The sequence below is a fragment of the Eschrichtius robustus genome, chromosome 10, assembly GCF_028021215.1.
Source record: "Eschrichtius robustus isolate mEscRob2 chromosome 10, mEscRob2.pri, whole genome shotgun sequence".
In the NCBI taxonomy this organism is placed as follows: Eukaryota; Metazoa; Chordata; class Mammalia; order Artiodactyla; family Eschrichtiidae; genus Eschrichtius; species Eschrichtius robustus.
In genome coordinates, this window is record NC_090833.1 from 70,510,927 (window position 1) to 70,526,557 (window position 15,631).

At 40.3% G+C, this 15,631-nt stretch overlaps 1 protein-coding gene and 1 pseudogene across 1 annotated transcript; both read left to right on the forward strand.

The window, feature by feature from the left end:
• Window positions 1-629: 629 nt before the first annotated feature.
• LOC137769899 (interferon alpha-1-like) lies at window positions 630-1,199 on the forward strand. Its single transcript, XM_068551996.1, has one exon. It carries the CDS (start codon window positions 630-632, stop codon window positions 1,197-1,199), a length of 570 nt encoding a protein of 189 aa, XP_068408097.1.
• Window positions 1,200-9,445: 8,246 nt separating this feature from the next.
• On the forward strand, window positions 9,446-9,956 carry LOC137770956 (interferon alpha-H-like; annotated as a pseudogene).
• The last annotated feature ends 5,675 nt before the right edge of the window (window positions 9,957-15,631 follow it).

The window sequence follows — 15,631 nt, forward strand, 5'->3', positions numbered from 1 at the left end:
TAAATTTTCAATGGTTTTAGCAGTTTTGATAGATTTTTAAATATATCTATACATTGGTATTCTTATGAAGTATTTGTATAAATTTTTATTGAATATGTAATTTGATACATTCCTATTTATTAAGTAAATGTATTACATTAAAAGTCATTCTGCACAATTAACCAAAATGTTAAATTAATTGCAGTAGCTTTTACAGTTAATTTTTAGCCTAAATTTTTTTTGTCATACTCACCCCTGCATCGAATAAAAAGAATAAAATTTCACTTTCTTTTTCTATTTATAAAGTAAAGATATGCATGGAGTACATATCGATGGACACAGTATATCTGTGTATCAAAATTTCATAGGGGGGCCATATGGAAAAATAATATCTAAAAAGGCTCTGTGGGCAGGAGAAGGGGAGGCAAGGATGAAAAACAGTGGTTGAGAAACGCTGCCCTAACCTATCTGGAGAGTCCAAATTGAAAAGCAAAAACAGAAGTAGAAAGTAAGAGGGAACATTCAGAAAGTGGAAACAAATTCATTCCCATTTAAGACCCAGGCCTGAAGGAAGGTCTTCAGAGAACCTAGAGAGCAGGGTTCACAGAGTTCCCATCTCAGCCAGGCCAGCAGCATCTACAAGGACCCCGATGGCCCCAACCTTGTCCTTACTCCTGGCCCTGGTGCTGCTCAGCTGCAACTCCACCTGCTCTCTGGGCTGCGACCTGCCTCAGACCCACAGCCTGGCTAACACGAGGGCCCTGATGCTCCTGCAACAAATGAGGAGAATCTCCCCCTTCTCCTGCCTGAAGGACAGAAATGACTTTGGATTCCCCCAGGAGGCGTTTGGTGGCAACCAGTTCCAGAAGGCTCAAGCCATCGCTGTCGTCCATGAGACGATCCAGCAGACCTTCCGGCTCTTCAGCACGGAGGGCTCGGCTGCCGCTTGGGATGAGACCCTCCTGGACAAGTTCTGCACTGCACTTTCTCAGCAGCTCACTGACCTGCAAGCCTGTGTGATGCAGGAGGCGGGGCTGGAAGGGACTCCCCTGCTGAAGGAGGACTCCATCCTGGCTGTGAGGAAATACTTCCACAGAATCACTGTCTATCTGCAAGAGAAGAAATACAGCCCTTGTGCCTGGGAGATTGTCAGAGCAGAAGTCATGAGATCCTTCTCTTCATCAACAAACTTGCAAGAAAGACTCAGGAGGAAGGAGTGACACACACCTGCTTCAACACGGAAATGATTCTCACTGCCTAACAAGACCACACTTCCACCTGTGCTGCCATGTCAAAGACTCTCGTTTCTGCTCTCATCACGCCCTGAATTGAATTAATTTGTCAAGTGTTTTCAGGAATATTAAGCAACATGATGTTCTACTCTACAGGCACTAGTCCATCACAGATGCCCATGCTGATCTATCTATTTATTTATCTACTTAAATATTTATTTATCAAGTTTAATACTTATTTCACTATTTATAAAGATTTAAATTATTTTTGTTCATATAATATTATGTGCATGTATACATTGTGGTTAAGAGAAAAAATACATACTTTGTATTTAGTCAGTTTATCATTTTTCTTCATTCATTAAATTCTTACTATAGAAAACTTCCTGTTTTGCTTTTTTTCTTTAAAAAAGAAACACCAAGACTGAACGTGCAACCTGATTAAAGAATGTATGTTACAATTCCTTGACCCATCATTACGATTTTCACGTTAAAAATAAAAATAGACTTCCTCTAGCCAGGTCGTGTGTTGCCCTCAGGACCTAGAGGTGAACATAACTAATCCAATTCTGCTTCGGGTAACTTTGATTTTTTTTTTTTTTTTTAGAGGAAAGTAACCTAAAAACCATCATCAGTTAATACAGGGACTTCCCTGGTGGTCCAGTGGTTAAGACTCTGCTCTCCCAATACAGGGGGCCCGGCTTCCATCCCTGGTCAGGGAACTAGATCCTGCATGCCGCAACGAAGAGCCCACATGCAGTAGTCTGGGAACTGGGTTGAGAGAAAAGAAGAGGTTCTCCAATTCTGATTGAGAGCTGACTTTGAGTGTTTGAGGCAAAGGAAGGTTAGGGAGGGAGTCTGACAGTGGCCTTGCACACCCTCTACCATCTCAGCCGCCTTCATTTGTGTCAGGATGAATACAGCCCTTCACAAAGCAAATACAAAAGCATAGGAACTTGACAAATACTGAGGGGCTTTACAAATTGAGAAAATCCATTAAAGAACGAGTCTCAGGAACTGGACTTCCCAGGCCTTCCCCTTCTCCATCATGATATTGATCTGTAAACAGCCGTGGGTTGGAATGTTTGGGGTTGCACAGGCACATAGATTCCCAAATGTCCCAATCAGCCTCTAGGAACAGAGACAAGAAACTTCACATACTCCCCAAAACAGCACTGGAATTTGGCATTCCTGAGGTCTCAAGTTCAGAAAGAAATGGAACAAACCAGAGGACCCCAAATATTTTGATGGAGAATAACTTTCATCTAACTCCAAGGCCTTGTTGCATCCTGATGAAAGCTGGGCAAAGCAGCTCAGCTCCCCAGTTCTCAATTTAGCCTTAATGAAAGTGTACAACTGAGGACTTTTTGCCTTTCCTTTCTCATGGGACAGGCTCTGGAGTAGCAGGGACGCAGAACTCCTGGCCATGTTTGTGGTTGAGCAAGCAGGGACAAGAGGAGGCCAAAGGGGAGGCAGAGCAGTATAGGGTCTTAGCAAACCTGGGAGTGGAACAGCATAGTCTCATCAGGCTTAGGAAAGGGATCTCCATCTGCATCAGGTACCGTACTCAGCTCACTCTCCAGCTACACTTCTTATTCCCACCCAGTATCCTGCACACTGTTAGGGACATCATTGGTCCTCAGAGTTGTTAATAAAAGGGATAAATGTAATAAGCTGAAATACTTACGCCAGTAAAACTGTCTGAAAATGACAGTCTTGCTGCATCTTCTCTTGTGGGTTACTCTTGTCTTCTCATGTGACCAGTAAATTTGTTAGCTCGGCATCTCCTTAGTCTTCCTTCAACTTCATGCATGATTTAGGGCAATTGTTTTCTTTTTCCTATAGTACAGTTTTCTCAGCTTTACAATAGGGATAATGAGACTACTATATTCCATTCAACATACCATCGCATGTTATGTGCTCTATATAATGAGAATATAATAAGTCATAAAGTTATCTTAAGTGAGCAGATTATTTAAAGCACCAGGGACATATTAAACATAGCAATGATAGTTGTTATTGTGACAGGTATGCACAAAGGAGTGAAAGCCATTATTTCATGCCCACTCAAAAGATACATATTTTTTTAAGATTTTTTTTCTGATGTGGACCATTTTTAAAGTCTTTATTGAATTTGTTACAATATTGCTTCTGTTTTTTTTATGTTTTGGTTTTTTGGCCCTGAGGCATGTGGGATCTTAGCTCCCCAACGAGGGATCGAACCCACACCCCCTGCATTGGAAGGCGAAGTCTTAACCACTGGACTGCCAGGGAAGTCCCCAAAAGATATTGATATAATGCCATATTTGTGCCTTAGTGAGCTCATCATTTTGTTATACAAAAATTCTACCTCTGTGAATTAAAATAGGATCATCTTTTTAAGTATTGTGCAAAGCACACACACAAATTTTTAAATTCTACTAGCAAATGAAATATTCTCACGGATGTACCAAACACTAGATTACAAATACCTATGGATCTCTAGTGGGCATCAAAACAAAATGCAATCAGTGCATTGGCACAGAGATATTTATCAATATTAAGTAGAAAGTAATATATTAAGTTTAAATTTACATCATGCTGAAATTAAAAGCATTTCGATGCAAACAGATTACAAATTTTTATGCAACTTATCCATATAAAATGACATTTTGAAGAAGTGAATAAAACTCTCCAATGAAAAACCCTGATTATATATATAAAGCTAAATGCTTAGTCTATTAAGCCTTAAGGGTCTATTAAGCCTTAAGGGTCTTCTAAGACCCTTGCTTAAAACAAATGAGAGGAAAGAAATATTTTGAAAATTGAGATTAATTTCTTAAAATACTTACTAGGTCATAAGATATTGCCAATAAGCTGCATCTTACTGAGGTTAGAGATCAATGTGAAGCAGCCTTGGCTGACATGTCCGAAGCATCAGATACTTGTTATTACACCCGCCATTTTAAAGTCTGACCTTCATCTGGTCTCTGTGTCACCACCATCGTCTGCTTTTCTGCTCCTCCTCCTCTCCTTTCTTTGTTGACTCCACACTCTCACCTTAGGGAATAGGTGTTCCTCAAAGATCTATGCTAGTCCCACCCTTCATCCTCTCTGCACATATAGTCTCAACCTCCCAAATAGTTCCAAACGTCATCTCTATGACTGTTGACTTCCATATGCATGTCTTTACCCAGGTTCACATCTCCAAACAAATGTCATTAGCTCCAAACCCTCATATTTACCTGCTACCCTAGATGATCTCCATACGTGGCCAAAACTGACCATCATGCAATTACCCGGCAAACTCCTGCAGACCCCTGGGATGTCAGCTTACCAACTGCTCTTGCAGAAGCTTTCCCTGATCCATGCAAGCCCCCATACTCCCATGAACCTGTACTTTCCCTGTCACAGCATTAGCATTCCTTTAATTGAACACCTAGTTACCCATATCTCCACCAGACTGCAAGCTCTGTGATAGCAGTCAACGTGTCTACTATTTTCATTGTACCTGGCACCCACCACAGTGCCAACAATACAAGGGATATTTACACTTCTTTGTTGAAGTTTAAATTCCATGATTCTATAATATATTTCACAGTTTATTGATCATGCAACTGCTGAAACTGAATCAGCAACCATTAGACATGCTTTCTCCGAGAAAGAACAAGTAAAAGAGAATAGCTCCAGCTGCTATAACCTGTCATAATGCCTTGTGCATCTCCTTCAAAAGGGTTTCAAGCTAATTTTTTACTCTTTAAGGCCTGTCTTCTCTGACAGAGTGCTCCATTAAGAAAGTAATATCTTTGTTTTATCTACCAATATATTAAAAAACACCAGTAAAATCCAGAAAGCAGAGATACTTCAAAATATTTTAAGAACCAGTGAAATGAATAAAACTATTTATGTTCCTTTTGGATTTTAAGGCAGATTAAAGGTTGAAGGACACTCTGCTTTTCTTTAAGAGTATGAGTTAAACCTAACACTTAAAATATACCTTTTGCACCCCCAAAGCAAAGGAAAATAAGACACAAAGCTGACCATATCATAATATGAAGAATAAACTTGGTAAATATAACAATCATCATAGAGAAATAAATTCTAATTATTACAAATTAAAAATAAATTTTCTCTCCATTCAGAAGTATTGTTTCCACTTACTATTGAAAATAATGTGCTGAGATGACTGAATGCATTTACAACTGAATCAGAAGAAAAGTCATTGAACTGAGCGAATATTGACGCGCTTGAGGCCACCTCTAAGCAGAGAAGACTCCGTTGTAGAAGACTGGGTCCAGGTCTCCTTTTCCTACTCCTGGGTTCTCTGAGGTTGAACATACAGGGAAAGCACACTCTGATTTTCACGCCTTAACTTCCACTCTCATATTGTCCTGGGCACAGCAGCTATGGACTTTCTTTTCAGATCGAGCCTGGTCCTTTGGAAGGAGTTCTTCAAAGTCAGGCTGGAGTCCTCATTGACCAGGAGGGTCTTTTCCTCCCCATCTCCTGCACCAAACGAGTCTCCAGATCTTCCCACTGTTGATCAAGCCCAGTGAGGAATTTCAGCTGTTTGTGCTGAAGACGAAGGAGAAGTGCTGTATCGTCTCATGGAGAATGAGGCGGCCTGAGCGTTTTGGAACTGGCTGTCAGCCAGCTGGTGCTGATGCAACCTGAAAACCTTCTTGTCCTTCAGGCAGGAAAACAAAGAAGATTCTCCCTGTTAGGGGCAGGACTGTGAGGGTCTCCTGCTTTGGCAGGCCGTGGTTCGGGGCCGGTCACAGCTAAGGGTGCAGACAGGGCTGGAGAACATCATCCTGGGTGTCATCAGTGAGGAGGGTGGCAGGCCCCGGTGAGCCTGGTGATGCAGGTGTCTGGCTGTGGGAGCCTGTATCCAGCTGCTCTGAGTACCTGCCTGCAAATGAGATTCTTAAATAGGCCAGGATTGTCATTTCTCTACTTATCCCAGTATTGTTTCCACGTTTTTGCAATTTGTCTTCCATTTATGGGCAACATAGAACGTCACAACTTCAATTCTTCTTTTATTACACTGGAAATTAAACATACTCCTGGAACATGAAAGAGTATCAATCCAATAGGATATATTCATCTAAATGAGACCCAAGGTTGAAATAAAAACCTGAGTCTCAATATATCTCTTTTTCAATTCTGATAAGAATACTTAGAGGTTTGACCCTGTACTCTATTTTGCCACTTCTTAAATTGCACCAAAATACAACTAGCCTCACCTCTCTGCATTTTCCTCTAAAGGGACTGATACGTTAGATATAAATTCTTCCACATTTCTTTACAGGACCATAGCTCACATTTTCTGACAGTTTACAGATAATGGTGACCTAAAAATGAACAGCAAGGGTGAATTCACGCAGTTCTCTTCATTCTGTCACCAGAAATGTTCTGACTGCACATATATGTGACAATGCGCTTGGCAATGTGGATTCCAGGAAAGTAAGGCAGGGATGGTGACTGCCCTCCAGGGAGCAGGGAGGACAGACTTCAGAGGCAGGATTAGGATGAAGGCAGCACCGCGTGCTCAGTGCAGCTGAGGGCCAGTGCTCAGAGCTGATGAAGAGGAGGGCCTGGGAGCAGCAGAAAGCTCCACTCTGACAAAACTCTGGGGCTCCTGAATTTAAATGACATCAGATTTTCATTTCCTCTTTTAAAAAATGGAGACAACTTTAGTTGTGGTCACACAAGACATTGCCTAGATCAAATAAAATAAAGTTTGCCAAGTATAGGCTGAGAATTTGAACAGAGTGAATGATAGCAGCCTTTTGTATTAATATAACAAATGGTAACCTGTATAGTCCACCCTCAGCCCAGCCAAGAGAAGCTCTGACTACAGGTTCCTTAACACTCAGGGGTCTGCATGTTGAGGCCCCCAAATGCAAACTCTAGGAGAGGGATTGCCTGTCGGCCTGCGAAGGAGTAGAGACCTAGTCTCTACCCTTAGAGCAGGGCCCGGTACATTAAGGAGAACTCCTACGGCATCTGAAGCTCTTTGCAGCATCTAAGAAAGTGTTTTGACCTCCTCCCCACAAAAAAGGAAAAAAAAAAAAAAAAAAAGGCTACTTTGTGACTAGTATAAATGAGATAAATAGACCTTTTCCTCACCTTATTTTGTTTCAGACCACCTCTGGTGTTAATTTTTAAGACACAGATTAAATTATACTTTAAAAACAAACACACAACCTCAGAGAAAAAGAGATCAGATTTGTGGTTACCATAGCCAAGGGGGTGTGAGTTGAGAAAATCAGATGAAGGCAGTCAAAAGGGTTTTTTCTTCCTTAAAAAAAAGACATTAAAATAATGTTGTAGAGACCAGGAAAATGGTTAGAAATATATATATGGGGGAGAGAGTGATGAGAAGTAAAGCATTCCTAGATTTTCAGCCATGGAACAGCACAATACGCTAATTCAAAAGCTATTTCCTGGGTTAGCATTAGGGCAATGTTAAGCTGGTACTTCTCTTAAGCACGAATGGTAAGAAGACACCAAATCTAAGTCATCAAGATAAAGGATGTTTTAATGCAATGTTTTAAAATGAAAATTAATACCAAAATATGCACGAGGAACAAAAATATAAAAATTTTAAGTAAAGAAATGAAGTTGACCTCCATTTGCATGGCCCTGACAGTCTTACAAAGTTAGCCTTCATGATGTAAATGAAATTTGGGCAAATTCCACTTAGTGTATAAAATTCTTACTAAAGAAAAATGAAAAAGTCTGACCTGCTAAATGTCCTCAGTTGCTTGTACACACCAACCCTTCTTTCTAACCATATAGTCAAGGTGAGGTCCTGGGAAAGACATTTCAGGAACATGAGTTAAAAATCAGTTAAGACTATCACGGGGTCATTAGAAATTGTCAAACATGGTAATTCCCTCAATTAAAAACAAGTGAGAAAGTAATCTTGAAAATATTAATGAGTTGGCTTCCATTAAAGGTAGAAAAGTAAAACTGCATTAAATACTTGGGATTTCCCTGGTGGCACAGTGGTTAAGAATCCACCTGCCTACGCAGGGCACACGGGTTCGATCCCTGGTCTAGGAAGGTCCCACATGCCTTGGAGCAACTAAGTCCATGTGCTGCTGCTACTGAGTCTGTGCTCTGGAGCCCGCGAGCCGTAACTACTGAGCCTGCGCGCCCAGAGCCCGTGCTCCTCAACAAGAGAAGCCACCGCAATGAGAAGCCCGCGCACCGCAACAAAGACTGAACCCAGCCTAAAACAAATAAACCCAGCCTAAAATAAATAAACCCAGCCTAAAATAAACAAATAATTAATTACATTAAATACTTTAGTATAAAGACAATAGTTTAAATAAAGTTTAATAAAATGCTCTATTTTAATATGAAAATATATTTTAATATTCTATGCTTAATATTGAAAATATTTTAACATAAATTTATTATAAAAATATGAAACATTTAAAGTATTTAATTTAAATATGATATGAATTAAGTTAAATATAAAATTAATTTTAAAGTATAACAAATAAAATGCTGTGAGTGTTTTAATAGTCCTACTTTTCAGATATTCAGTACTTTCTCCCTCACTTTAACGCTGTATCCTTGAAAGACACCATGAAGTCCCAGAGCATCTACAGGGGCGCTCAGCTCCCGCGTCCTCGGCCCCGGTGGTGGCCGCGCTCCGACTCACCCGCAGGGCGGCCCCAACATCGTCCTGGCCTCCCATCGCCGCCGCCGCGTTCCCTTTTCTCTGAGCCTTCGCTGCCTCGCGCCAGAAACGAGCCCGAATCTGTAAAATCGGCCCCAACTCGCTCTGATTCCCAGCTTCAAACCCCTCAGAAAACGGCTTGATTCTCCAAAATGGACTCGCTCAAGTTTCTGTGCGAAAATAAAGCACAAAACTCAGGGGCAGCCCCGAAAATGCAAGGTTCCAGCTTCCAATCAGACAAAAATGTCGCTGGCGAGGCCGCGACAAAGTTCCTTCCTCAGCCCTCTGGGCTTCCGAAATGAATGTTTTTCTCGCACTATTAAAGCAGCACAAAGTTGGTCTCTGAGGCTTCAACGCCTTTTCTCTCGAGCTGCCAGACCCGCTGAAAACTGCAGACTCTCAGAAATCGATGTTTCCCTAACAAAATCGATAAAAAAGACATCTTGCGCCCTCTTGCGGCCGCCTAGAGAAGTGCGCTGTCCCAGGACCCAGGGAAGGAACCTTTTGCTGATTGTTTAGCGGTGCCCGCCCGCCGCCCTGTGGCTCACTGAAATTCTCAATGGCCCAGATCTATTTGCTAGTTGCAGGAGTGATGCTCTGCTCCATCCCTGCTTGCTCTCTTGGCAACAAAGAAATCTTCATACATTTAAGACAGATGAAAAGGATCCCCTCTCAGTCGTGCCTAGAGGACAGAACCGACTTCAAATTTCCTTGGAAAAGAGAGAATATCACCCCAATCCAGACGACTCAAGGCACCCGTTTATTGCCAACTGATGCTCCAACAGAACTTCAACCTCTTCACCACAGAGGACAGCCATGCTGCCTGGAACAACACCCTCCTCGATAAACTTCTCTCCAGCCTTGATCAGAGGCTGGACCGACTGGAGCAGCTGAAAAAAGGCAATCTAGATTGTCGCGATTTGGGACTTGCTGCCCGGGAGTATTTCCACGGAATCCATCTCTACCTGAAGGCAAAGGAATACAGCCCTTGTGCCTGGGAGGTTGTCAGAGTGGAAACTGAAAGGTCCTTTCCTTCATGTAAGAATCCTCAAAGAAATGTCAACAAATAAAATGAAAATTATATTTGTGACACTCTCTAATCAGATTAGTGTTTGCTTAGTGTTCCAAAGCAATCTCGACTCATATTTCCTCACAAGCTGATAAATGTCTGAAATGAAAATCATACTTTTACAAAAATATATTTAGACAGAAGAACACAATCTCTTTTCTTAAATAAACAATTTCATAATAATAAAAGATCTGTTTAGGTTTTTTGGGGGTATTGCTATTTTCAACCTATGAAGTTTATTTTCTTTTTGTGGAAAAGTTTTTAGGATAGTATGTTGTTAAAGGTATTTGTCAGTTAACTTAATGCTGGCTGCTGTAACAGGTAAACAGCAAACTGTCAGGAATTTGATCATAATAGAAATTTATCTTTTCTTCTTTTAAGGGCACAATGCAGGCCTTCCTGATCAGGTGAATATTCTGGTTGGCTCTGCCCCAAAGAGGGATTCGAGGACATGGGTACCCACTGTTGTGTGGACTTTTCCATCATCAACAGGTGACTCCAAATTTGTCTGTAGTACTTGAGTCTATTCCACTCAGTGGTAAAGGGAAAAAGTCTGGCGGACCACATGGATGTTTTCAAGGGCCAGAACTATACAGGGTAAGAGCACTTCTGCTCATATTACATGGCCTGAATTTATCCTCATGGTAATCTAATTGCAAAGAAGTTGGGAAATTACTGGATGACTAATGGATGAGGAGACAAGTTCAGGGCATGAGACCACTTTTCATTTTTACACTATTTGTCCTAGTGAAGTTCTGGGTGGGGTGGAGAAGAACAACTAATGTTCTTGCTTGCACACAGTTCATTAAAAACAATCTGACACAAATTCTTATTCCACAGTTTCAGCTTGGGGAAGATGATATGGATGTGACTCAGAGTTCACAGTATCATAGACTATTTGAAAGAAACATTCAAGTTGATGCCCAAAGGCATAGCCTATGAGGAAAATACCCACAAGTGTAGACACATTACAAGTTGTTTCCTTATTTCCTGAGGGAGACAAGAAAAGAATGATCAGGCAGCTCCTTGCAAGTACTTAAGAATCACTGAGTGGAGAGTGAGTCTTCCACTCACCAGATCTTCCAAATATTAGAAATGCAAACTTGAAGAAAATATTCCTGCAAACAATCTTTAAAAAAATACCTCACACGGGCTTCCCTGGTGGCACAGTGGTTAAGAATCCATCTGCCAATGCAGGGGACACGGGTTCAGGCCCTAGTCCGGGAAGATCCCACATGCCACGGGGCAACTAAGCCCATGCGCCACAACTACTGAGCCTGTGCTCTAGAGCCCACGAGCCACAACTACTGAGCCCATGTGCCACAACTACTGAAGCCCACGCACCTAGAGCCCATGCTCCGCAACAAGAGAAGCCACCGCAATGAGAAGCCTGCGCACCTCAATGAGGAGTAGCTCCCGCTATCCACAACTAGAGAAAGCCCACACACAGCAATGAAGACCCAACGCAGCCCCAAAAAACAAACAAAAAAAACTCACACAATATTCCATTATCACTTCCCCTGTAGAACCATGAAGAATCTTTAAAGTATCTTTAGATTATTGTCTTCTCACATCGTATCTATCTAGTATATGTTGGTATAATTCTTTCTCCTATCATTACCACCATTGTGGATTGATGTTACATGAATATTGATTGAGCTCCTGAAATCATAGGGACTGGACTAGCTGTCTAGGAAACGGGGTTGGGTAAGATGGTGTCTCTCGCTTTAGGTATTTTACAGACTCCTGGAAGATATTCTGAGGATACAATAGGTCAGGTCATGTCTTACTATTTGGGCTTCTTCAACAAAAGAGCATAGACTGGGTAGTTTGTAAAGAGCAGAAATGTATTGCTCACAGTTCTAGAGTCTGGAAATCCAAGATCTGGGTGTCAGCCTGGTCCAGTTCTGGTGAGAGGCTGCTTCAGGTCTCACACTGCAGAGTTCTCCTTATATCAGCACAGGGCAGAAGAGGGAGGGATTTATCTTGACCTGTTTTATAACTGCCCTAATTCCATTTGTGAGGTCTCCATCTTCACAGCATAATCATGTTCCAAAGGGTCCGCCACCTGATATCATCACTTTGGTGGTTAGGCCATCAATATATGAATTTAAAGGTCTTTAAAGGTTACATGCATCTAGAAGTAAGAATATAGTCATACTGAGTAAAAAAGAATGAGCAGGTTAGCAGGCAAAAAGAGTAGACCAAGGACTCAGAATCCAAACTCTCGATTTACAACCAGCCATAATGCTTTAATTATTATATGTCAAATATTGGAAATCAAACTGAAAAGGAGCCCACTGTCTCATGGGATGGAATGAAAATACAGGATGAAAATGATATTCATCATTTTTTGTAAGGAGTCTCCACAAAATCTCAGGATAAAGGTAATAATTATCACATTAGTAAAGATCCACGAAAGAGTAATATGGTAAATGTCTGGCTGCTGTGAGCTATGAGGATCAGAGAGAGTTTGAGTTTAGATCCTCGGCTCCGTATATGACACCAGTCTGGTTATTTTCTATTGTGACATACTAGTGGACAAATTAGAGACAAGGCCATCCTTGTGTGTTTAATATAGTTCCGGGCACAGGCTGAAAATTGTGCTGCTCTTGCAACTTGAATCCCCAGCCATATGCACCTTAAAGGAAAGAGAATCCAAGTGATTTTAGCAATAAACTCAGTAGGTATTATTGATATCAGCAGGAGTAGAGTGGAAATGTTAGCCATTGTCTGTTATAATCGCAGTAAATATGGCTGTGAGGAAGCAAAATAGATTGGTCATTCATAAATGTCTGCCAGTAGGAGGAGAAAATCTCAGAAAGTGCTTTAGTAAAATTACTTGTTGAGTCAAAAACTACTAGAACTTATGAACGAATTAAGCAAGGTAACAGAATACAAGATTAACATACAGAAATCTGTTGCATTTCTTTACACTAATGATGAAATATCAAAGGAAAAAGTAAAAAAACAATCCCTTTTAAAATCTCATAAAAAAATAATAAAATACTTAAGAATAAAACTGACCAAGGAGATGAAATACTTATAACTAAGAACTATACAACATTGATAAAGGAAATTGAAGATGATTCAAAGGAATGGATAGTTATCCTATGGGCCTGGATGGGAAGAATTAATGGCCATACTACACAAAGCAATCTACAGATTCAGTGCGATCCCTATCAAATTACCCATGACATCTTTCACAGAACTAGAACAAATAATCCTAAAATCTATATGGAACCACAAAAGACCCAGAATTGCCAAAGCAATCCTTAGGAGAAAGAACAAAGCTGGAGGTATAACCCTTCCAGACTTCAGACAATGCTACAAAGCTAGAGAAATCAAAACAGCATGGTATTGGCACAAAACCAGACCTACGGATCAGTGGAACAGAATACAGAGCCCAGAAATAAACCCACACACCTACAGTCAATGAATCTTCGACAAAGGGGGCAAGAATGTACAATGGAGAAAAGACAGTCTCTTCAGCAAGTGGTTTTGGGGAAGTTGGACAGCTATAATTAAATCAATTAAGTTAGAACACTTCCTCACACCATACACAAACATAAACTCAAAATGGCTTAAAGACTTAAATATAAGATGTGACACCATACAACTCCTAGAAGAAAACATAGGCAAAATATTCTCTGACATAAATCGTAGCAATATTTTCTTAAGTCAGTTTCCCAAGGCATAGAAATAAAAGCAAAAATAAACAAATGGGACCTAATCAAACTTATAAGCTTCTGCATAGCAAAGGAAACCATTAACAAAATGAAAAGACAAGCTATGGAGTGGCAGGAAATATTTGCTAGCTATGCAACTGACAAGGGCTTAATTCCCAAAATATACAAACAACTTATACAGCTCAATAACATAGAAATAAACAACCCAATCAAAAAATGGGCTGGGGCTTCCCTGGTGGCGCAGTGGTTGAGAGTCTGCCTGCCAATGCAGGGGACACGGGTTCAAGCCCTGGTCTGGGAAGATCCCACATGCCGCGGAGCAACTGGGCCCGTGAGCCACAACTACTGAGCCTGTGCGTCTGGAGCCTGTGCTCCGCAACAAGAGAGGCCGCGATAGTGAGAGGCCCACGCACCGCGATGAAGGGTGGCCCCTGCTTGCCGCAACTAGAGAAAGCCCTTGCACAGAAACGAAGACCCAACACAGCCATAAAAAAAAAAAAAAAATGTATATGAAAGCATATACATTAAAAAAAAAAAAAAAAAGGGCTGAAGAACTGAATAGACATTTCTCCAAAGAAGACATACAGATGGCCAATAAGCACATGATAAGATGCTCAAAATTGCTGATTATTAGAGAAATGCAAATCAAAACTACAATGAAGTATCACCTCACACCGGTCACAATGGCCATCATCAAAAAGTCTACAAACAATAAATGCTGGAGAGGATTTGGAGAAAAGGGAATCCTCCTACACTGTTGGTGGGAATGTAAATTGGTGCAGCCACTATGGAAAACAGGATGGAGGTTCCTTAAAAAAAGAAAACTAAAGTTACCATATGATCCAGCAATCCCACTCCTGGGCATATATCTGGAGAAAACTCTAATTCGAAAAGATACATGCACTTCAATGTTTATAGCAGAACTATTCACAATAGCCAAGACATGGAATGAACCTGAATGTTCATCGACAGATGAATGGAAAGAGAAGGTGTGGTATATATATATATACAATGGACTACTACTCAGCCATATAAAAGAATGAAATAATGCCATTTGCAACAACATGGATGGACCTAGAGATTATCATACTAAGTGAAGTAAGACAAAGACAAATATCACATGATATCACTTATATGTGGAATCAAAAAATGATACAAATGAACTTATTTACAAAACAGACACTGACTCACAGACATAGAAAATAAACTTATGGTTACCAAAGGGAAAGGGGGGAGAGGGATAAATGGAGTTTGAGATTAGCAGATACAAACTACTATATATAAAATAGAAAAACAACAAGGTCCTACTGTATAACACAGGAAATTATGTTCAGTATCTTCTAGTAAACTATAATGGAAAAGAATCTGAAAAAGAATATATATATATATCTATATCTGAATCTCTTTGCTATACACCAGAAAAACTAACAAACATTGGAATCAACTATACTTCAATGAAAATAAAATAAAATAAAATACATAGATGAGTCTATTACAAAAAATTACTTGTGGTGTGATTACACTGGACTTGCTGCCAAGGATAATACAGGGAATGGATAGAGTCCAGTTACTAAAGAGCTAATTTGCCAAAGATTATCACATACCTACCATGTAAAGAGCAGGAATGTAGAGGGCTGAGGCCACATGACTTCCTACGCAAAATAAAAGAATTCAAGATGGGAGATGAAAGTTAATTCTTTCCATGATAATAATCAATATTTATCCAGTTATGAGTCAAATACAAAGATGTATTCATTCCGTTTAAAAGAACAGACTTGGATTGGAACTTCTGGAGGTCCTTAGGGAAATTTGAACATTAATGCAAAAATATGGAGAATGATTCAATTTTTTTTTTTTTTACTTTTTTGTTTTATTTTTATTACACACTACAAAATACACTGCATGCTACACAATACACTGCATAACCTTCTAGCAGGGGTAGACAAGCATAACTTAGTTATTTTTCATCAATCAGGAAAATGCTTCC

Bases quoted from the DNA above. Each gene is read 5' to 3' on its own strand.
- LOC137769899 (XM_068551996.1), top strand. From the start codon at position 630: ATGGCCCCAACCTTGTCCTTACTCCTGGCCCTGGTGCTGCTCAGCTGC.